The sequence below is a fragment of the Fulmarus glacialis genome, unplaced genomic scaffold, assembly GCF_000690835.1.
Source record: "Fulmarus glacialis isolate BGI_N327 unplaced genomic scaffold, ASM69083v1 scaffold1536, whole genome shotgun sequence".
NCBI classification, from domain to species: Eukaryota; Metazoa; Chordata; class Aves; order Procellariiformes; family Procellariidae; genus Fulmarus; species Fulmarus glacialis.
The window spans coordinates 16,400-35,873 of NW_009219815.1; the positions used below are offsets into that span (position 1 = coordinate 16,400).

General features: G+C 38.6%; 2 protein-coding genes across 2 annotated transcripts in view; one reads left to right on the forward strand and one right to left on the reverse strand.

The window, feature by feature from the left end:
• The window catches only part of RAB3GAP2 (RAB3 GTPase activating protein subunit 2 (non-catalytic)), a gene marked incomplete at its 5' end in the record, with an annotated part of 19,541 nt that extends 16,321 nt beyond the window's left edge, over positions 1 to 3,220 (forward strand). Inside the window, 4 exons of the mRNA XM_009580495.1 lie at positions 1,087 to 1,176; positions 1,258 to 1,476; positions 2,142 to 2,300; positions 2,576 to 3,220. Coding sequence (XP_009578790.1) covers positions 1,087 to 1,176; positions 1,258 to 1,476; positions 2,142 to 2,300; positions 2,576 to 2,719 — 612 coding nt within the window. The remainder of the gene's footprint in view (positions 1 to 1,086; positions 1,177 to 1,257; positions 1,477 to 2,141; positions 2,301 to 2,575) is intronic.
• A 1,552-nt stretch (positions 3,221 to 4,772) lies between these two features.
• IARS2 (isoleucyl-tRNA synthetase 2, mitochondrial) overlaps positions 4,773 to 19,474 on the reverse strand; it is a gene marked incomplete at its 5' end in the record, with an annotated part of 28,980 nt that continues 14,278 nt past the window's right edge. The window contains 11 exons of the mRNA XM_009580494.1: positions 4,773 to 5,113; positions 5,234 to 5,378; positions 6,881 to 7,071; positions 7,236 to 7,381; positions 8,249 to 8,355; positions 9,007 to 9,138; positions 9,544 to 9,669; positions 10,707 to 10,809; positions 11,605 to 11,713; positions 17,156 to 17,249; positions 17,881 to 17,983. Of these exons, the coding sequence (XP_009578789.1) occupies positions 4,962 to 5,113; positions 5,234 to 5,378; positions 6,881 to 7,071; positions 7,236 to 7,381; positions 8,249 to 8,355; positions 9,007 to 9,138; positions 9,544 to 9,669; positions 10,707 to 10,809; positions 11,605 to 11,713; positions 17,156 to 17,249; positions 17,881 to 17,983 (1,408 nt within the window). The remainder of the gene's footprint in view (positions 5,114 to 5,233; positions 5,379 to 6,880; positions 7,072 to 7,235; positions 7,382 to 8,248; positions 8,356 to 9,006; positions 9,139 to 9,543; positions 9,670 to 10,706; positions 10,810 to 11,604; positions 11,714 to 17,155; positions 17,250 to 17,880; positions 17,984 to 19,474) is intronic.

Consider the following 19,474-nt stretch of genomic DNA (forward strand, 5'->3'; position numbering starts at 1 on the left):
GGAGAAAATTATTTAGTCCTGTAATACTGCGCAGATTTCTTCTTAATGATTTACTGGAATTTTATAAATGCAGAATACTACTCTCCTTTTGCCATAGGGTCTTGTCTGTGTGCAAGCAGTTGGGTCTGGTTTTAGCATTTTACCATAGATCAAATTCCATTGTTTTTATGCCTTTTTTTTTTTTTTTTGCTTATCTGTTAGCAGAAAGCATTATACTACCTTTTGACATTTAAGAACACATATTATGTCTCAAGAGTAAAATTAGATCCTGTTCCTGTGCCTCCTTTCTTTTATATAAAACTATTATTCTCAGCTGCTGCCTTTTTGCCTTCACTCATTCAAGATTTCCATTTGTTCTGTGAGCTTTATGAGAGAATTTCTAACAGGTCTTTAGAGAATCTTGGCTGATGACTGAAAAAGTGGTTAAAAGTTTCGAAGACCATTTATTAGCTTATTTCTGACAAGGCAAGTCACTATCTAGACCTACACATTCATCACTGTCTTTTAACATAGGCATTTTTTTGTACCAGTTTCCCTAAAAATACAGGGCAGGACTGCCAGAGATGCTTGGCATCGAGTATGTCACTGCTGGAGCATGGTAGGCTGAAACAAGGGCTACCATGAGCCATCGTTCAGGGGTTTACCTGAAATTTGATTAATCTGTAGTTCAAGAGACCTTAAAATTAAGCGGTGTCAAGTATATCAATGGGTAATAGATAAAATGTATTTTTCTATCAGCTAGTTTGCATTTCTTCCTACATATTATGCTTGGTATGTTGGTCTAGAGCCAGGGACCAGGAAATATATCCAAACTGCAGCTCCAGCTGGTGATGTATCAGGTACCTAATTTAGTAGGCAGGTAGTTTTAAGTTTGAAAGCAAATCCTTGACATATTATGATTGCATGAACAAAAGTTTGTTTTGTTCTGTGGCTTTAACTTACAATACTAATTTTTGTTCTCAAAGAGAAATAGAAGATGCAGGACAAATTAAATGTGAAAAAAAGTAGGCTTCTTAGTATTGGATCAAAATGGATTACTTGTATTCCCCTGTATCTCTGAGGCCTGTCTTTGGTTCTCAATTTTAGGGCAAAAATGCATTTTTCAAAGACCTTACTTCAATTCAGCTGCTACCTAGTGGGGATATGGATCCAAATGTGTTATCCATACGACAACAGGTAGGTATAAGTTTTGTGCTGAAAGTTCTTAAACTTCTAAAATTTCAAATACTGAAGTAACCTGCAATTTTTTCTTCCAAGTTCTTGGTCAAAGTTGTGAGTGCAGCGGTTCAAACACTATGCTCATCACAAAAGGCCAAAGAAGTCTCAGAAGAGGAATTGTTTCCTTTTGAAAAGGGGAAGAATTGGCCAACTTTGGCTGTGGACCTGGCTCAGTATCTTCAAATCTCTGAGGATGTGGTCAAAAGGCATTATGTCTGTGAACTGTATAGTTACGGGATGGATCATCTTGGTGAAGAGGTAATAACAGCTTTTAATAATTTTAAATCAACACAGCATTATGTCAGATATTCTGCTAAAATTACTTTTTCACTTACTCAAGATGCCTGGAAGGGTTAGGCAAGTATTATCAGGCTCAAAAAATCCCCAGGCTGGAAAAGTACTTTTCCAAGACCAATAATTACCCTCATTTTTCCTTCTTCCCAATAAGAATCTGTGTGGAAACATGATAGGGAGTTATACTACTGGTCTAAACCAGTACAGCCTTTTTTATTTTGCTATATTTGATAGTTTCAGGAATCTGCTTTTTTGCCTGTAATCTCTTCTTTTAGGAGAGGTTTACCAGTCCTTGGACAAAAAAATCCTTCCCTTTCTTGAGGGGAAAAGCAAACGAGATTATATGGAAGTTAGCAATATGTTGCTGAACTGTAAAACGGATCTCGTGTTCATGCTAATCACTGTGTAAAGTACAGAGTAATTCTCTGCCTTTGTTCACTCTTCTGCTGTTCTGAAGCTTTTAATAACATGCTTTATTACAGTAACAGGTAACACAAGAAACAGTCTCAAAACTATTTGTCCTTTTAGTATTGAGAAGCTTCTTTTGATACGGCTTTCCAAGCTTCCAGATAAGGGAGCTGTGTCATGCTGAAATGGTTTCTAGTTCCTTATATTGTTCTATTTTTCAGGCCTTTCTTCAGGTGACTGACAAAGAAGTGCTTGCATCACAGCTGCTCATACTGGCTGGACAGAGACTGGCCTTCGCTTTACTTCATACGCAGACAAAGGAGGGTATGGAACTCCTCGCTAGGCTTCCTCCAACACTATGTACTTGGCTCAAAGCTATGGTAAGTTAAGCTCAAGTTTAGGAAAACAGGTTGATTTTCAGAAACTTCTGTTCACCAAGACAGAGATTACATCTGCTAATGGGAACAAGAATTTGTTCTCATTTTTCCTGGTGCTGGTTCTGTTTCACGAAGGGTAAAGCAGTTTCATGGGTCAAAGCATCAGCTTAATTGAGTTAATAAATCTTAGTAATCTGTTTTATACAAGTTCAGGAGGGCTTATATGCAGATGATCATCTGTAAAATTATTCTAATGCTGTGTTTATTCTTTTATATAGGACCCCCAGGAACTTCAAAATTTGGAAGTGCCAATTGCAACGACAGCTAAACTAGTGAACAAAGTCATAGAGCACTTACCGGAGAATCATGGGCAGTATAGCCTTGCCTTGAACCTGATAGAGGCTGTAGAAGCCATCTTATGACATTCTTGGTTAGCACAGTTCTGCTATATAGTGGTATAATGCATGATCTTACGCAATGAGGCTGAACTTTGCAGAAAGAAACTTTTGTGTGGCTCTTGTTAAATGATGAAAAGAACAACGCTCCCCATCCCAGAACTTCAGAAGGCAATTTTAAATTGGAGTATATTTTAAATTCTGCACTAGTACAAAGATGTTTAGTTTCTAGTACACTTGTCAGTATCTGAAATGCTTTGTTATTTATTTCTGACTTGAGCGTTTTTTGCGGTAGTCTAAATTGGATATATTTGACAGCAGTTTTAGTCTATTTACAAAATCACATCTTGTGAAATTCTGTATTTCATGCTGGCAGTAACTGCTGCAGTTTCAATGTTCCATGTATGATTTGTTTTTCAAAACAAGCTGTGGAATTACACCCGAGAAAAACTCTGAAGTTACCATGTAAAGCCGATACTGCTTTTTCAGAAGCTAGAGCTGGTGTTGGGCTCATGCCTTGTAACTGCATTATGCGTGACAATGATGACTGCACTAGACATAGGATGAAACGTGCTGGGGCCTTATGCAAAGGGAGAACAGCCCACATTAGAAACAGCTTGGGAAGGAGAATCCAATTCTCCAGACACAAATACAGACTCATCTTTCAGTCCAGATCGCCCAGTGTTGTCTCTAGGGTGCTGGGCTTCAGCTAAAACTGGATTTACATCCCTCTCCTTTATTATTAAGCTCCACTGAGTTTAAGTAGGTCAAGGAATGTCTTACTGTAAGATTGTTCCCCCATCTTATCACTGTAGAAGATGTAGTATGCTATAAATCTCTGCACATGTTAACTTGTAGTCAAAACCTGCTTTTAGTTGACCCAACTTCACTGAAGATCTATAGTACTGAGTACTTTAGCCTTAAAGAAAGACACTTTTATTTATGGTACTTACAGGGAATCATATAGTGAGTATCTTCACTATTGGAGTGGTATTAAACATTATTATCTTGCATCAGTTAATACTGTTTACTTTCTACCTGAAGGAAGCCAGGAGAGAAAAATGAAATTGGTGTGAACTGTTCTTGTCTTGAAGTCAGCTGAAATTACTAACTCCATCTTGTAACCTGTTCTTCTTGCATTACATGTAAGAAACATTCAAAGTATACTGCCTTCCTGGAGACAGGATTTGGTCTTACCTTTCTGAAGTACATGCTGATGTCATCTAAGGGTTAGACTCCCCCTGAAAAAAAGGTTCTGTAGGTGGCTTGTTCTACACAGCCTCCTTCCCCTGTTCAGCATCACCAGTTCCTAATCACTGCACTTTAATGTAGCTGATGAAGGCTTCTTGAAAAGCTTCGATACTACATGTTTGACTTCCTACAGTGGTATGAGACCAGACAGAGTGAAGAACAGTAAAATTCTAGTAAGAGTAAGTGGCCAGCCCTGATCTATGGTTTAGGTACTTCTATACTGACTTCCATAACTGAGGTTAAAACAGCTATAGGGGAAAAACAGAAGAAGGCAAGATTGTACAGGTGACTTTACCACCTTGCCTGACAGCACTTCAAACTTCTGCAGAAGTAAGTATGCTAGAGATTTGGTCATCATGGAACCTGAGGAAAAGCAAGTATGTTTCTTAGTTGCATTACATTCCTGTATCCTGGTACAGCTGCGTAAAGGATTTTACTGTAACCAAGTATCATGTCAGAGCTGACACACTACACCAATCAAATCTGTAATGTATTGTAAGTAATACTCTGTATATAGTGCTATTTTGTGTCTAATTTGCTGTGGATTTGTGTAAATTGATTAAATAAAATTTGAGGTTTCATTGTGGTTTTTCCTTCTTTCTAGGGAATGGTGGTCACCACCTTTTCTTCTTCTGTTCTGGTTTACATGAGGAGTAGACACTCCACTGTAGAGAGGACTGGTTCTCAGGGTTCTGCAGAACTACCTGCTGACAGTATAAAAATTAAACAATAGCTGTTTTACTGTGCAGTTTCACTTAAATGGAAGTGAACTTCAAAAGAACACAGGTTGCTAAAACTAAGTAAATCGGTCAGTTATTTTAAACCACCCTTTTTATTAAGCTGAAAAGTGATATACACAATTAGGTATATACATAAGGTTCCCCCCAAAACACATGATAATTCTGCTCAGGCTGGGGCTTAAGTATCTGGTTCTACAGGCTTCGGTACACAGACCTTCTGGTTAGCCACCACTTTTGTACACTTCAATACTCATGACTGTGGAGCAGGCATTTCATCTTCACGTGCTCCCTTTTCCAGCAATAACTTTCAGGCACCGTGGGCAGGGAGTGCTTGAGGAATTGGAAGTGTATCTCCTGCAGCGAGGGCATTTTGCTTTGGTAATTGGTAGGGCTATAACTTTATATGAAGATTCTTCACGGATATCACCACCTGTTAAAGAAAGTGCAGGTGTAGTTAGCATACTCAACTCTACATGTGAACAACAAAATATGCTGTGCAGGAAAGGACCAGCTGCTCAGCACAGTAGCCTGTCTGGAATACTTCTCTTACCTTCCAAGTTAATCAGAAAGGTGCCTCTGATGATGTTTGCATCTGCAGGTGTTTCTTTAGGTAGCTCAGTCAGCAGCGTTGTCTGGGAAGCCATCATTATTTCATTCAGCTGTGAAACACTAGAAGTTTCTTCAGCCTGCAGTGCCTAGGGAAGAGAGTTAATTTTCAGACTTGCAACCTGTTTTTGTTCCTCACCATCCTCCTAGAAAATGTTAAAGCAAAAGTGGAATTACCATGTATGTGATTGCAACAGCTGTCATAGCCTTGTCATGAAGAGAGCACAGGTTTGTTTACATACACGCACACACGTGCCTCTGTGTGTTTAAATATATGCGTATATATATAATTATGTTTAAATCCAGCATCAAAACTGAGGTCTACCACTGCAAGCTCTAAGATGCTCCATTTTTTAAAACAAATGCCAAGACAGTGGTTCCTAGTCAGAGTGGATGATTTGAACCAAGAGTCTAATTTACTTACTCCGGCCAGGAGTAGGAGTACAGACTTGAACTGCAGTGTCCACGGTTCCCTCTGCAGAAATTTTCAAGTTACTTTGACCCTCACATCACAAAGGCAGATGACTTCAGAAGAGCACTGCGAGAGGCACTAGAACACGTGTTTTCAAGGAGTTCAGAGCTAGAGGCCAGTCACTAGTAGTGTAGCTCTGGGGTCAGTGTGGGGTCCAGTACTGTTTAACACACTAACTAATAACCTGGATGATGGGGCAGAGCATACCCTTAGCAATTCTGCTGAGGATACAGTGCTTGGAGGAGTGGCTGATACTCCAGATGGCTGTGCTGTCGTTCAGAGGGACTTCAACAGGATGGAGAAACGGGCTAGCAGCAACCTCATGAAGTTCAACAAAGGGAAATGCCCAGCCCTGCCCCTGGGGAGGAATAACCGCAGGCACCAGTAGATGTTGAGGGCCAACTGGCTGGAAAGCAGAGAAGGGGCCCTGGTGGCCAAGCAGCTGACCGTGAGCCAGCAATATGCTCTCACACATCCTGCAGAAGGGTGCTGCGCTGCAGGTTGAAGGAGGTGATCCTTCCTCACTACTCGGCCCTGGTGAGAGACATCTGCAGTGCTGGGTCCAGTTCTGAGCTCCCCAGTAAAAGAGAGATGTGAACTTACAGTGTGAGTCCAGCAAAGGGCTGTAAAGATGAAGGACTGGAGCATCTCATGTGTGAAGAGAGGCTGACAGTTGGGACTGCTTAGCCCAGAGAAGAGCAGGCTCAGGGAGATCTTACTAAGGTATATAAATACCTCATGGGAGGGTGCAAAGAAGATGGAGCCAGGCGCTTTCAGTGGTGCCCAGTGACAGGATGAGAGGCAGCAGGCAGAAATTGAGAGAGGAAATTAAAAAAAAAAAAACCCCACAAAACCACTTTTTTACTGTGAGGGTGGTCAAACCCTGGCACAGGTAGCCTGGAGAGGTTGTGGAGTCTCCATCCTCAGAAGTATTCAAAACCCAACTGGACACAATCCTGGGCTACCTGCCTGAGTAAGGGGTGTGGGCTATACAATCTCCAGCAGTCCCTTCCAACCTCAACTATTCTGTGATTTTCTGGCAAGTACAACACAGAAGAAAGTTTACAGAAATTAGTATTTTTTTGCACCGACAACCCTATTCTTAGTTGCATCTTTTACCTCCATTAATTCAAACAGCAATCCAGGCTCAATTACAATGATGACTTCATATTCCAAAGCATTCTTGCCAGAAATGGACCCAAGGAAAGAGTCTCTCATTGCACATGCACCTTCTATTGCTTCCTCAATGCCAGGCTTCTTCCACGCTGAACTTGCACTAATCCAGCCAGTACGAAACACACCCTCTGAGTCTTGAAAGCAAAGCAAACAAAGGAATTTTTAGTTTAGTGTCTTTCCATTAAAGTGTTTATTAAATGAATAAAAAAGAATGGCCTATCTCTGTATTTGCATTCCTTTTAACTGTGCAATTAAACAGTGCACTAAAAGAATTCCTTAGAAATTATACGTGCTTTACCTTTCTTGTAAGGAAGGTGCTGGAAAACCTCCTCTGCCAAGTGAGGAAGAATTGGTGCAAAGGATCGGACCACTATGTCTAAAGCCTCTGCTAGCACAGTCTGACATGAACGACGCTTAGGATCTTTTTCTTCTTCACAATAGAGCCTGCAAAACAGAGATGAAAGCTGGAAAGCATTTGTACATTCACGTTACTTTCTTGCTCAAGAGCCATACTTTCAGGACTGCCATTGAAAGTACAGAAGTCTGACCTAGCTTGCCTTTCTAAGGAAAGCTTTTCTTAATTGCCCTTCCTAGGCAAGCACAGTGGTATAGGTACAGGACCATTTGCATATGCAGCCACATTTTGTCATAGGAAAAGAGATTTCGTACATGGCATGTTAATTTGCTTCATTAAGAAGAGAATCTTTCTTCAGTGAGGTGAGCCTGCAGCTCTGTAAGGCCTTTGTTCTGGTTCATCTATAAAATTTAGCGTTAGTGCTTTTTTCTTCCCCCCCACCCCTTTACGTGCATTCTGGAAACTAAAGATCAGTACAATCCCCTACCTCCTTCCCCCATGAAACAGCCCTTTCAAAATTTACAAAGGTATCAGTCACATCCTTAGGATTCTTTACCTGTTCTTTAGATCAGTAGAAGACATTAGGTTGCCCCAGATAAGCGCTAAAAGCCCTTCCCCCTACCTTCCCAAATTCAGATGCACACACTTCTAGGCAGAAATACGGATCCAAGAATCTATCTTTAAAACTTCTTTTAAATGTGTACACTTGATTACCTTTCAAAATGTCTCAGTACCCCTAGTGGACAGAATATAGAAGCACACTGATGACAAAAATACTCCGCTGAAAGCAGCTCGCTTTCACCTGTGAGCTTTAGTGCACTAAAGCACAACACGTAACTGTGAACTGTTCTCCGAGATATCTGTATTCACTCAACATGCGCCTGGAATGTTATTACCTCCATCTCAAACTGATTAACTTGGTTTTTCCCTTTTAAAGGTAGCAGTAATGAACTTACCTGTCTTTGATTATGCTGAAATAAAAGTTAGACAAGTTTCTGGAACAGAATGCTTGTAATAATCGAACAACTTTGCTATAATCATATTCTTTGTATGCTTCTGTAACCTGGGAGAGGGAGCAGAGAGAGAGAAGAACAGTGTATCAATTTTCGTCACATGGCATACAGAGACAACGCCGGATGAACCTGAACTTGCAGAAACTGTAATGAGTGACACAAAGTCTCGGAGCATCTTTTGTTTAAAAGGTTGTTGGAGGGGAAAAAAAAGTTAATTCAGTTAACAATTAGGACAAAGAAATAATTTCAATTCAAATTTGAGGGGAGAGGACAGGGGGAACCCCAGAAATTATGTCCATACCTTCTCTTTCAGCAGAACGGTTCTGAGTGACAAAAATTACTAAATTTTGGACTACAGCAGATTTCCAAAGCCCTAGAAGTTTTTTGTTTGTGGTTTTTTTTTTTGTATTCTATTCTAACTGTTTCTAAAGAAAGACTTCTAATTTGAGGCCCTGGGCAGGGGGGGAGTGGGAAAAACTGTCAATGTCAAAGCCAAGTTAAGAATGTTAAAAACAAAGCCTTCCTCTCAAAAGTTGAAACAGGTTTAAGTGAGCGCACATCGCATCAAAGAAACCTTTGTGGTCATAATTTGCCTACTTGACACATACTCTTTACTCGTTCACTTAAAAGAATTTTCCCTAGAGGGTATAACCAATGAGAAAACTTACACATATATTAATCTAAAAACAATTTATCCCTACCTTGCTGCCATAATCTTGCAATAGATGCAGCATGTATTGATCTACTATGTACATCTCTGAAGCGGGGATGGAATCGGTTTCTGGATTGAAGCCAGCCATGTTTCCCAGCATGAAGCGTAGTGTATTCCGAAGCTAGGAACAAACCAGAAAAATTAAACATCAATGGTTTGCACTTTAGATGAAACACAAAATGATAATATTCTATAATGAATTAACTAAAATTGGTTGTTTTTCAAAATGATTGTTTGAATAGTTACAAAAGTACCATGAAGAACATACGCCAAAAGGACCTATAGAAAAGTAAAGACAAGACAGGCTGCTACTGAAGCATACTGCAAAAACTAGTCTTTTCCTTAGTACACTTCACTATTTGATCCACAGATGTAAAAAGCAGTAGTATCTACCTAAATGAGTTCAGAAAAGCTTTTAGTCTAAAGACGGAAAAGCTTTGCAATGAATTCTACTCAGCCAACACAAAATCAAATATAAAGAGGACTTGTCATTAGAATAAAGAGCGTTAGCAGATTTTGCTCTTACCTTGTTGATATCATCTCTTGCAGCATTAAGTACAACAGGCCCAATCAGCACCTCAGTAAAAACATTCGATTCTGCCACCCACCAGCGGAGAACATCGGCACCGTATGGAGGATCCTTGGTGTGATCCTAAGTAGAAACAGAAAGGCTCACGAGTAAAACTGCTGGGGGTCCTGCAGCACAGTGAGCAGTGCAATTCTGTGTTGTCAGTGCTGTGAACATATCTGTAAGTGTGCCCAGAAGGCCACTGCATTTGGAGGCCTTCACCCTCTTTTAGCAAGATTTACTGTTAAGCCAGGGCTACAGTATGTACTCACAGCAGTCTGCATACGGGCAATGCTAGAACTCAGGTTAAGTTGAAATAAACTCATCTTACATTACCCTTTGAACGCTTAACATTAAAAGGGCAATGTTAATATCTGAAACTACATACTACTATTATTTTTTTTTTTTTTTGCTTCAGACTGTCTTCCACTCCATTTTCAACTCTGAAAATGGCATCTCTCCTTTTTGAAAGAATAGAAACTATTGTGTGTTTTATTGAATCAAATGATAAAGAAATCTTTGTAAGGATTGATTCTTTTGTCTAGAGAGTTGCAAAATCTGCTTAGCAGCCTCAGAAAGAGGAACAGCAGGACTGGGGAGGGAAAAAAATTCAGAGCATCACCTGCAGTGCAACCTCCTTGACCATGGAATGAAGCAAGTTTCCAGAGTCAATAAACAGCCCAGGCTGAGAACAGTCAGACTGCTGGGGTGCAACCGCTGCTCTGACTGCTGTACTGCTAGGCCCAGCTCGTAGGTTTCAGTCAGTTTGAAAACAAAGGTTAATTAATTTTTTTTTTTAAATCCCTCCCTGTCATTCCATCAACAGTGTTCCCAAGTAAAAAGGAACCATTCTACACCTTCTATATAGTGTATTTTCTTTTCTTTTAGCACAAAACAAAAGTTGTCTTTTTTTTTTTTAAGCACTACAGCTGAAGCAAAACAACTCAAGGTTTTTACTCCAGCCAAATGGCAGTGCAGTGTAGCCTAAGTCTTTAGAAAAGCTTTACAGAGTTCTGCTACAAGACAGCTGTTTAGAGAAAAACATGCCACAAGACAGTTGCAGAATCTGGTAGTGAAAAATTGTAACTAGCGATTCTAAGAAACTCAGGAGCTTGACTTACTTCGCCTCCATTGATTACTACATCAGGGTCAACCACGTTGCCAATAGATTTAGACATCTTCTCCCCTTTCTCCCCAAGAGTAAATCCATGAACTACCAGAGTCCTGAAGAAAAAATTTTAGTGAAAAATAAATCCTGGGGGGAAGTGGGGGGGGGAATCTATATTAAGAATACATTTCTAATGACGATATTCGTAAGTGAAAACATATGGAAATCCTCTATTTTGGTAAGCCTCAGGCTTCATCTGTCGAGTTCAACCAACCATGAACACGCTGCACTACCATCCAAGTAGTGCATATAACTTATTTTCCTCATTTAATTCTGCCATGTGAGCAATAGATTGTTTGCTGATATCCAGGGCACACGTATTTCAGATTAATTAAAGACTAAAGTATCATTTACTCCTTAAGCCAATACATTTCCCCAAATTGCACAACCTCCTTGCACCTGACCTGCATTACCCTTCCCTATGCTTCTCATCTTCAAGGGGACAAACAGTATGTCACAGCTCCAGTATAAGACATGCACACAGTGATTCTGAATTCCTTACAGCCTAACGTTCAATTCACATGTCTATGATCTTACGAGATTTTCATACTGCATCTCCCATAATAATCCCTTTGATTATGGGAGTGAGAGAGATGGCAAAAGAACAGACCTGTATCTGATAGTGTAACAGGATATACCTGAATGACTGGGAAAGAAAACATCTATTAAAATTATGATGAAAAATATTTACACAATCTAACCTGAAAAAACCTTTACACTGAAAATGTAAGAACATAAATCATATACTTAATAATAGCTTGATTTCTCTTGTTTATACACTACTGCCATACTATCAAAAGCCCAACATTTTACAAATGAACTAGCAATGTGTTTGCAATCCACGCACTTACTTATATGGTGCTTTTTTCCTTGCTGCCACGCTAGTTAATAGAGAGGATTGAAACCAACCTCCCAGTTGGTCTTTTCCTTCGAGGTATGTATCTGCTCTTTGCTCTGCACCTTTAAAAATGGAGGATTTTTAAAAAAAAAAAACATCAGCCTGTATCCTCAAACAACACACTTAACAGAAAAATCTCTGAAAATGATTAGTAAAACTTATTCTGCTCTTTAAACCCATTAGATAAGTTGCTTTTACAAATGGTGTATGGTTACTCAAACATGGTACAAGCGATTCACTCACATCGCAATTTTTTTAAAATCCAACACTCACCGAACTCCAAAATTTAACAAATAACCTTGCTTTCCCCCAAACAAAAATACGAATTATGAAAACAGAAGCTACCACACTTTGAGAACTTCATAAGAAGTTCTCAAAAGACTTTCCAAGCACTCTTAAACAAACTGAAGGACCCAAGACGAGATCGCATACTTTGGAATTGATAAAAATCTATGCTGCAACCTGAAACTTCACCAGTTGGGAATTACTCAGGATAGAAGTCACAGATGTAAAGTGCCTGACTAGCCTGTGTAAGGCATCAGGTATTTTCAAAGGAGACCAGGAAGATTTGGCAGTGACTGCAGCTCACCTGCGACAGAATTTACATTTCTGGTCACTGGTGTTCCAGGAAAATTAAATATTTCAGGAAAGAGTTAAGACAACATGGGAAACAGAAAGCCTGCTGTGGGAGAGAGGGGTCTGGAGGAGCCTGGCTTCTTCAGCTTATCCAGGTGAAGGCTAAGTGGAAGTATTATTCCCCATAAATACACAAAAAAGAGGAATGCTGGAGAAGAACAACTGGAGCTAATGAGTCCTGTTGGCATCAGAGAAAAAATGGGCTACGAGGCACATAGACTGGGTAGTAGCTGACTGCACATTAAAAGCAGAAGAACAAACCCAGCTTTCCCATAGGGCTGAGAGGGTGTCAAAACTTTAATGGCTTTACTGGTGGAATTCAGTCACTGTACAAAAGGGTACAAGATTTGTTGACCAAGAAGTCCCTCCTTGTCCTAAACAATCACAGACAGGTCACCATCAGAGTGAGAACAGAATAATGTGGAGCACAGCAGAACATGCAAGTCAAAGCCTACAAATGTGCAACATTATATGCATATTTGGCAGGAGTTGAGTTTTGATTCAAAAAGTTGGTCGTGTAATTTTCCAGATATTCAGACAAAAGTTTCTCTACTCAGTTTTTATCCACTAGCTCCTTTCATCCTCCTCCTAGGACCCCTGAGACAATGCTTCTTTCTGCTGCTGACACACTTGATTTATTTGTTTAGCTTAATGGAAGTTTCGATATTTAGATCCATCCTGCAATAAAAGGAAGTTCAACATTACAAAGGTCAAGGCCATGCAGTTCCTAGCACAGGAAAAACGTGTGGGTGGGTGTTACAGTTTTTAACACATTTGTTTATTCCTTCAAAAAAATCTACAAAGAGTTTGGTTTTTAAAAGTAGAATAAGTAGGGATCAGCCTTTGTATTAACAGACCGCAAAAATACTCGTGAGGACAAGATAAAAAAAAAATGAGTATTTGTGGTAAGGAAGAAAGTAACAGTGGAAAATCTGTAACAACACATTTGTTATTTACAACTAGTTTATTAGCCACTGGTTTTAGAGAAATGAACTTTTAATGGAAATGCCAGTAGTTACAACTTAGAGGAAAGAAGAATTTAAACAAATTGATTACAAAGAGCAAACTGTATTGGTCTTTTCTGACAGGAACTAGTACATCTGGCAGGCTGGCTAATGTAGCTTACAAAGTTAATGGAGGCCTGAACATTTTATCTCCGTAAAATACAAACATGGGTTTTGCATATACAAAGCCTGCCTTTTAAGTGCATGGGTAGCTCCCCTACCTCAGTTTCATTAACGTTGCGATGGTTATATATAAATTAATTAGAACCGTGCGCACATTTCTTTGTGAATGGAAAAGTATGTCCGACAACTCAGAAGAGATTTTTCAGTTTTTTATTTTACACTGAGGTATAGTACATAGGTCATTAAAGAGAATTACAATTTATGATCCTTCTGGTCTGGATTTCAAGATTCCATATCTTTGATCTTACAGACTTTGACTTTTAGATTAAACGTATTGTATTTTAATGCCAGGAATGAATCAGCTAAGATAAATACAAGTCTCTCAGTCAGCACAAAAGTTTGAACACTTAGATAGGTAAGTTGTAAAATAATCACATTCATTCAGTTAAATATTAGCCAATAAGATAGGGAAAAGAGTTATGATGCTGAAAACTACCATCATTGCGATACAAAACTATGGGTAAAAGGCTTTTACCGATGGCCTATCACATCGCAATACAGTCCAGTGTGCGTTTTTACATGAAATATTTTCAAAAATAATAATCTCAAGTTTGTAGTGCTGACGGCACTCTGTCCATGAGGAAAATATCAAAACCTGCATGAGAATTTTAAGACAGAAAAGAATTCTCTAAAAGGGGTACTCCAAAGACAGCTACTGAAATAAGCACTATCAAAAGGCTGAACACAAGCTGAGCTTCAAAGAAAAAGAGAAAAAAAAGTCCTAGGCACCACAGAATTGGGTATTCAAAATTAGCGAGTGCTTTTGAACCAAATTTTGCCCTTGCCACAGCTTCTTTTTGGAGGCAGCGTATTAACACTCTTCTACCTCACAGCAGTACTGTGAAAAATAATTTATTCATGGACAAAGCATTCAGACTTGAATTTTAACATTGCATAAAAGAATGTGGAAATGGTTCTTTCATAAAAATATTTGAGGCATGTGTAGTAAGAAAGAAATGGGATTAGACAGCATAACAATAAACTGTTCAGTGAAAACCGTGTTAGGCAAACAGAGCATTAACGAAGCAAATAGTGTCCCCAGAAAACTTTACTAGCAGTGGGGTTTTTTGAGCATGTTGCAGTTGTGGATTTGCTCTCAACAGTGCAAGCAGGTTAGTATTTATTTTACACACAATCTAGTTATAACTATACATTTTTGGTTTCATGACTACGGTAGTTCAATCTTTGATTTTAGTTTGTAAGTCGCACCTTCCTACCTGCCACACTGCTGATGTAGAGCAGTTTGGTTAATTTGTCATTTAGCTAGAAGTGGCACCTTTGACACACCTAGGCTGAAAAAAGGAAGCCAACCGTAATTTAATGCAAAAAAGAACAACTTTAAGTCATTTCCATCAGAACTGTGCTCTGTCTCTGGTAGGAAACGCAGCAGGGCAAGCGTCAGAAATACAACTGTATCCATGTAACCTTTGATTTAGGCCACTGAGCTTGCTGTCCCTGAGCAATTCCTTTAACCTGTTCAAAACCCTCATATTGCAGAATCTCTCTCTCCTCTTCCTCCTCCCCCGCCCCTTCCCAACCTGCCATGTTTTTTGAAAGCAATCTGTGTGGCCATCAGCTAAAGGGATGATTTTTATAACTGCTGCATCTCATTTAATAAGCTCAGACACAGCTAGTTCAAGTCCAGTGAAAACTCAGGCCTAAGATCCCCAAGTTGCAGAGACGTTGAAGAGAACGACTTATTTCTGCGAGACTGGAACTGGCAGGGAAATCTGTAACGCTGTTTATTAAGATCATTGATTTATAATTTTCAGTAACTTGAGTTCGTGGTAGAGTGAAACAATTATAAACATTAGTCTCACAGTTTTAGCCATCTATTATATCCTCCAGTTGCCCCGAAATTAACTCACGTGCTGCGAAAGAACCACTGCCATGCATGACACTGTCATCAGAAGGCAAGCAGTAACTGCTCTTATCACTGATCTCCTACTACAAAATTAACAGGTAGCCCTTTATAGGTAGCACGCCAGCTTCCACATGCCTCTGTGCTTTCATGAGTTTAAGCCATGGGAAGTTCTTCCTGTTGTGACATTCTCTAAGCAATTTTGGATTTCTCTATGGATTTAATCCATTTTTCCCCAAGAGTACTTTGGAAAAGAAGCCCATCAGTTAGCCTGTTTGTAAGCCTTGCCAATTATTTTTATTGACAAAGGAAGAAGTTCTGCAAAAAGTTTTAAGAGCTGGAGCATATTGGGAAATACAAGACAAAACTATTCATTCAACAACTTTCTCTTGCAAAGTGCATTTTTTCATAAAAGGCAAGTTAAAACAGTAATTTCATATGAATCACTGAGACTGTACTTCCATTTCTGGCAGTGGCTGGGAGCCTCAATTACATAGGAAAAAAGGTAACGCAGCTTTTCTTTCATTTCTGAAGAGGCTTGCAAGATCACACTGCTTATTAGTCCTTCTCCCAACTTTTGAACCAGTGGGGCCACTCCAGTCACGTCAGACAGCAAAAGAAGATGCCTTACACACACCAAGTTCAAGCAAATTTCATGAAAATAGATGACTAGATAGAGAAGAGGAACTTTCAATAGTTCCGTGAAAGAAGTCGTCTATACTGTGAAAGACCCCACATTCATTAGACATTACAGAATCCATATGGGAGCCTTACACAAATTAACAGTGAATCAAGGGTCTTGATTCTGCTATTCCTTATTAAGCACAATGTCGTTCCTGCGCACAGGATTAGAGCTAGTTTTTGCATACTGACATGTTAAGCCCTTAAAAAATGCAAGTATGTAACTGTGCACATAAAATACCACTACTTTGTTATACCTTTCAAAACCAAACCAGAAACATTTTTAAAGAATATGAACTTTAATATATGTAAAGGTCTTCTAGAAAACGAATGTTTGCTGATGGTACTGTTGCCTGACAACGTTGCTAAGAAATAAAACCTCTCGGACTAACGTGTTTTATAATTCAACAAGATTGTTATCACTCAATTGTGTACTGAGGGTTTAAAGTCCAACAGACTTGATGTATGGGACCAGACTCCTCCTTTAGAAAGGACTCCTGACTTTGGACTATCCTCCAGGCAGTCAGTGTATATTTTATGTATTTTTATACAAATATATATCTGCTACCTGCTGAGTAGCAACTACTGGCAGTAGGAGCTATAAATAGCATACAGCAAGTACAAATATTTTAAGCCACAATATACTGCTTTAGTTACTGAAAGTAATCAGAAGTGAAAAAGTACACTTACACTGTTAAAATGATAAAACTTACTTAGATTCAGCAGCTGATCTCAATTTTGTTCTACTTCAAATAGCACGCACAAGCACAAACTGAAATTTGTTAACTGGAAATAATTTAGGAGCTACCAACTAGCAGTGAAGTACCTTGGCTGTTTGTGTCACGAAACTTGTACACTCAAAACAAATATATTCTGATTAGAAGATATATGGTATGCCACATGGCAGAATCAGTCAGAATAGAATATTAGAAAAATCTCAGCTTCAACTATGCTGCAAATGAGTTTGCCAACATTAAACCCTTATCTTTACAAGCAAAAGCAGCTTTACAAGAAGTCACAACCAGTTTGCTGCTGGCATAATCTAACTCAGTTTTGCTTATACCAACATCATCACACAAAACAGTTATATTTTGTTCTCCAAGCATTTTAAAAGAAAGATCAACATATTAATTCTGTACCTTCCAAAACATGAGCCCAGGAAGTTCCACTGTCAAACCAGATGTCTAGGACATCCTGTCCCTTGACATAATCCAAAACATCATGACCACCAGCCTATTGGAACAACAGTTATTAAATAATGTAAATAGATACTCTGTATCATCAATGCTTTTCAAAGCTAGAAATAAAGCAGATTTGGTTTCTGGACCAGTTTTGTACAGGCTCTGCTACCAATTTTGTGAGTGAACAGAAAATAATTCAGATAATTTTTCACAATAGTTGTCAGATAATTACTGATGAAAATCCAAAACAGAACAAGGAAAAATTACCAAAAAAACTGAGATGGCAGAGTAACACTACAGTTTGTGTGCTAGCTTAAGAACACAATTGTTAAAGGAACAATAAAAAGTTAGGAAGAACTAAATAAAAATTTGCATCTATTTTAATGACAAAGACTTAATATATATTTGGGCTCATAATTTGGTTAATTAGGATGTCACTTTCCTCCTGAACTAAAACGAGGAGGATGGAGACCTCTGTCCTGAATTAATGGCACAAATCTGACTGTGTGTATTTTGCCATACTCAGATCTCACTTTCTGAATATTCCTTTCACAGGATACCTTCTCGTGAAGGTACAAGATTTAAAAGGATCATGGGAATATATGAAGGTTTTATGTTATTTCCCATCACTGAACTGTCTCAAGCACCTTCTGTATTTGAAGTAAAAAAAAAAAAAAAATTACCTTCGCTACAGCCTCTTTTGATAGTAGTTGTTGAATAGGAAGGGTCCACCATGCATCTGTTCCTTGCTGCTCCACTATTTTGATGACATTTGTGATAGTTTCACTGGGTTAGAAGGAAAAAAGGGATTCATGAATTGATGAGTTAATCGTACCTTTCTACGATATCCCAGATCCAAAGCAGTGAGATATACTGATAAAGAGATCAAGCTATTTAAACCTGTGGTTTTCCAGCTTCTACTCCAGACAAGACTTCACAGAACTTTCTGCCTGTATTAAAAAGACTTCCTACTTTTGTCTTCCAAGATGGGTAGGGTTGTGTCTAAAACCTGGAAATACAGAAACCCACATGTATTCCAAACAGCTTTTTCTGCAAATACTCAGTAACTGGGCACTCAAAAAAGATGCCAGCAGCTTGAAAACTTCTAAAATCCATTTCACTTGCTATTTCTTGACCTTGGATTTACAGAAACTAAACAACTATTTCCCCCCAAAGTATTTGCTCTTTTTGACAACAGGCTTCTTTTCTCCACTGGATAAAGAGACCTTGAGAACTCATCTGGAAATGAAGAGTTAGGAAATAGCAGCATTTCGAATAACGTGCATATATATTAGACCTCTGGTTACCTGGATTCCTCCTTTTTAGCAATATATTTTTTAAATGGTAAGAAACATATATATATAAAAATATATTAATCCCAATAATGTGGGAAACTGAAACTTCTGTACCCAGTAGAGGAGTGATATAAACAACCATTCAACACACGCTCTGAAAGCAATATATGAGTTCATATGGTATAGCACCAGCCAGGACAAAGGTCCTGAAATACATAGATACCACAGAAATAAGAAAAATTAAAAAATTAACTACGCATTAATTAACTGCACAAGGTGTGCAGTTCTGTTCACTATTTATGACACATTCAGTCATCGTCCCCAGTAGGGAAGGCTATGGGGAATTGATTTTTAATGTCATTTAATGCCAAGTCTAGACATAAATTAAGATAGGTTAAAAAACAAACCAAACCCCACACACTTTGTCATGCTGACTCACAGCACCACCTACTAAAGAGGTGATTTTTAAAACATCTGCTGTATTTAAGGAGATCATCATGACCTGCTAACTTCAAACTAAAACTATGTTACCCAATCCACCAGAGATTAGTTTTTAACTCGAGAAATGAAGATTTAATCAATTAACTAACTTCTTGACACAGTACTGAGTAAGGGGGGAAAAAGTGAAATAATGATCTGGCATAATTATCTTGAAAACACAAAAAAGTAGATATCTAACTTCTTTAGTGTCATCTCTCGGTTTTGTACTTAGACTTCAGCACAGTATTTTTTCTGCACTGCTAGTAAGTCGAGCTACATCACTACAACATTTAGTGGACTCTTACACATGGAGTTTAAGCATGAAAACCCATGTTCTCCAAGAAGAGGTAGAACAAATTATTACTTAATTATATGACCTGAGGTGCAACAGTAAGAAGAAAATGCAATTTTGCTCTTGAAACGGCAATGAAATTGCAATGATAGACCAACAGTTTTGTATTAATCAATCAATCATCAATTAATCAATTTACTTTTCAAAGTA